The sequence below is a fragment of the Aplysia californica genome, unplaced genomic scaffold, assembly GCF_000002075.1.
Source record: "Aplysia californica isolate F4 #8 unplaced genomic scaffold, AplCal3.0 scaffold01192, whole genome shotgun sequence".
NCBI lineage: Eukaryota > Metazoa > Mollusca > Gastropoda > Aplysiida > Aplysiidae > Aplysia > Aplysia californica.
Genome location: NW_004798462.1, coordinates 34,683 through 36,692, shown reverse-complemented (window position 1 = coordinate 36,692; position 2,010 = coordinate 34,683). Strand labels below are relative to the sequence as shown.

At 39.2% G+C, this 2,010-nt stretch overlaps 1 protein-coding gene across 1 annotated transcript in view; it reads right to left on the bottom strand.

Annotated features, from left to right (window-relative positions):
• Positions 1-2,010, bottom strand: part of LOC101861336 (catenin delta-1) — a gene marked incomplete at its 5' end in the record, with an annotated part of 32,023 nt that overhangs the window by 6,034 nt on the left and 23,979 nt on the right. Inside the window, 2 exon segments of the mRNA XM_013090243.2 lie at positions 461-574; positions 1,501-1,532. Coding sequence (XP_012945697.1) covers positions 461-574; positions 1,501-1,532 — 146 coding nt within the window.

Sequence of the window (2,010 nt, the reverse complement as noted above, 5' to 3'; positions counted from 1 at the left end):
GGGGGTAAGTGTTTTACTGCACTCTGAACTACATAAGGCCATATAAGCGTGCGGGGCAGAAAGTGGAGACAAAAGCAGATGATAGGGCATGGTCAGAGAGCAGGAAAGGAAGTGAAAAGAGAACAAGTTTTAATAAGTGTTTTACGTCACTTGCAACACAATCAGGCCATATAAGTGCTGAAAATTAGAGGGGTTACAAGAGAGTAACAAACATAAAACAGGAGGAGAGATAAGGACGATAGATGTTTGATAGGAAAGAAGGAGCAAACCACACCAGAGGACTCGCCAACCACCCACAGAGAACATTTTAGAAAAGAAAATTTTCCGCTGCAGTCAGGTTTCGAACCTGGGACCCATTGAACGAGAGGTGAATACAGTAATCTCTAGACCACAAGAGCCCCCAAGCGTGTTTACTAAACATGAAGAAAAGAAAAAGAAAGTAAAAGCCTTCCACACTCACCGGGGCCAGGTTAGGGAAGAGCGGGACGCCACCCACCGGCGGCTTGTTCTGGTGAGGTCGTGGCTCGTCCAAGGGGGCATAACCCGGACCCAGGTCGTTCATGAGCACATCCTCCTGGGGAACAAAAACACACACAAGTTACTCACTGAACTCGGTTTATATTCGTTTTTGTAAGAATTTACGGGACTTTCAGCATAATTAAGTCATATAAGTGCTGAAGATTTGAGGTGTTATAATAGAGTAACATACACAAAAAAGGAGGAGAGATGTTTGATTGTAAAGAAGGAGCAAACCACACGAGAGCACCCGTCAATCAACCACCCAGAGACGGAACTGAGAAGAGTACCAAACTCCAGCATTCCATGACTGCAGCTGTTGTTTTAAGTGTTGCAAGCAACCATCTGTAAAATTATCCATAAATTGAGTGTGTTGCTTCATCCAAGTAACTGAAAGGAATAAGTCAACCTTTCTTTGTGTCCTAAAACAATTATTGTGGTCTTCAATAAAAATCAGGAGTCAACATACACTATAAATAGTATGAAAGTACTGTTGGTTAATTTTCGTCGCTACTTTCTTCAAACAGCTTTTCTTGCCTTTGGATACATGTTCAAGAAACCAGTTACATATTTTAAACTTAATACCATTAATTGCACGCAAATCAATTTTGTTCAGTGGATGGAAATAAAAGATCAATTTTTTAATCAGGACTACAGTACACTATTCTCACTTTCAGGCTTTCCGATGAGAGTCAGGACAAAAGACATTTCATAATGTGAGAGCAACTGCATGCAAGATATTAACTGTATTAATAATAATTGCATTTATATAGCGCATATCCTTGCCCTACATCAGTTCTATGGACTTAAAAACTATTATTATTATAACCCCAGCAGTCCCAAGAACACTCAGAAACATTCTGGGTTTCCCTGGAAGCGCACAGTGCTAGTTGCAGATTGCATACTCTCAAAAACTAATAAACTGACAAGATTTTTCACTGTCTGTAGCCGGGGATCCATTCCTGATTCCACAAAAAAACTTACCTGTATTCTATCTTTAGAGTAGTTGTGGTGATCTGAGAGGAGGAAATAAAGAAACATAGACACAAATGAGAGACACTGTATGAGTATGATCAATTTTTATATAACAGCAAGGGGCGGGAACATAACACAAGAAGATACAGAAAAATTAAATCGATTAATACGGAAAGCATGTAAAATTTCAACATCTACATTCCCTTCCTTGGATGAATTGTACATAACAGCTTGCACTAGAAAATTAATTCCATCTTTTTAAACAACAAACATTCCTTTTTCCCTCAAATAAAAACATCAGTCAGAAGTAAAAGACCTAGGCTTCTGATCTGTACCAAAGAAAAGTACAGAAGGTCATCTTTACCATCATCCATCAAAATTCTTCCATCTTAACCATCTTGTATAAGTATTCATGACCTCAGAGCATGCATCAGAATAACATTGTGTGATTGTAAGCCTGAGTATGTGTGCATGTTTGTGTGTTTGTGTGTGTGTGTTTGTGTGTGTGTGTGTGTGTGT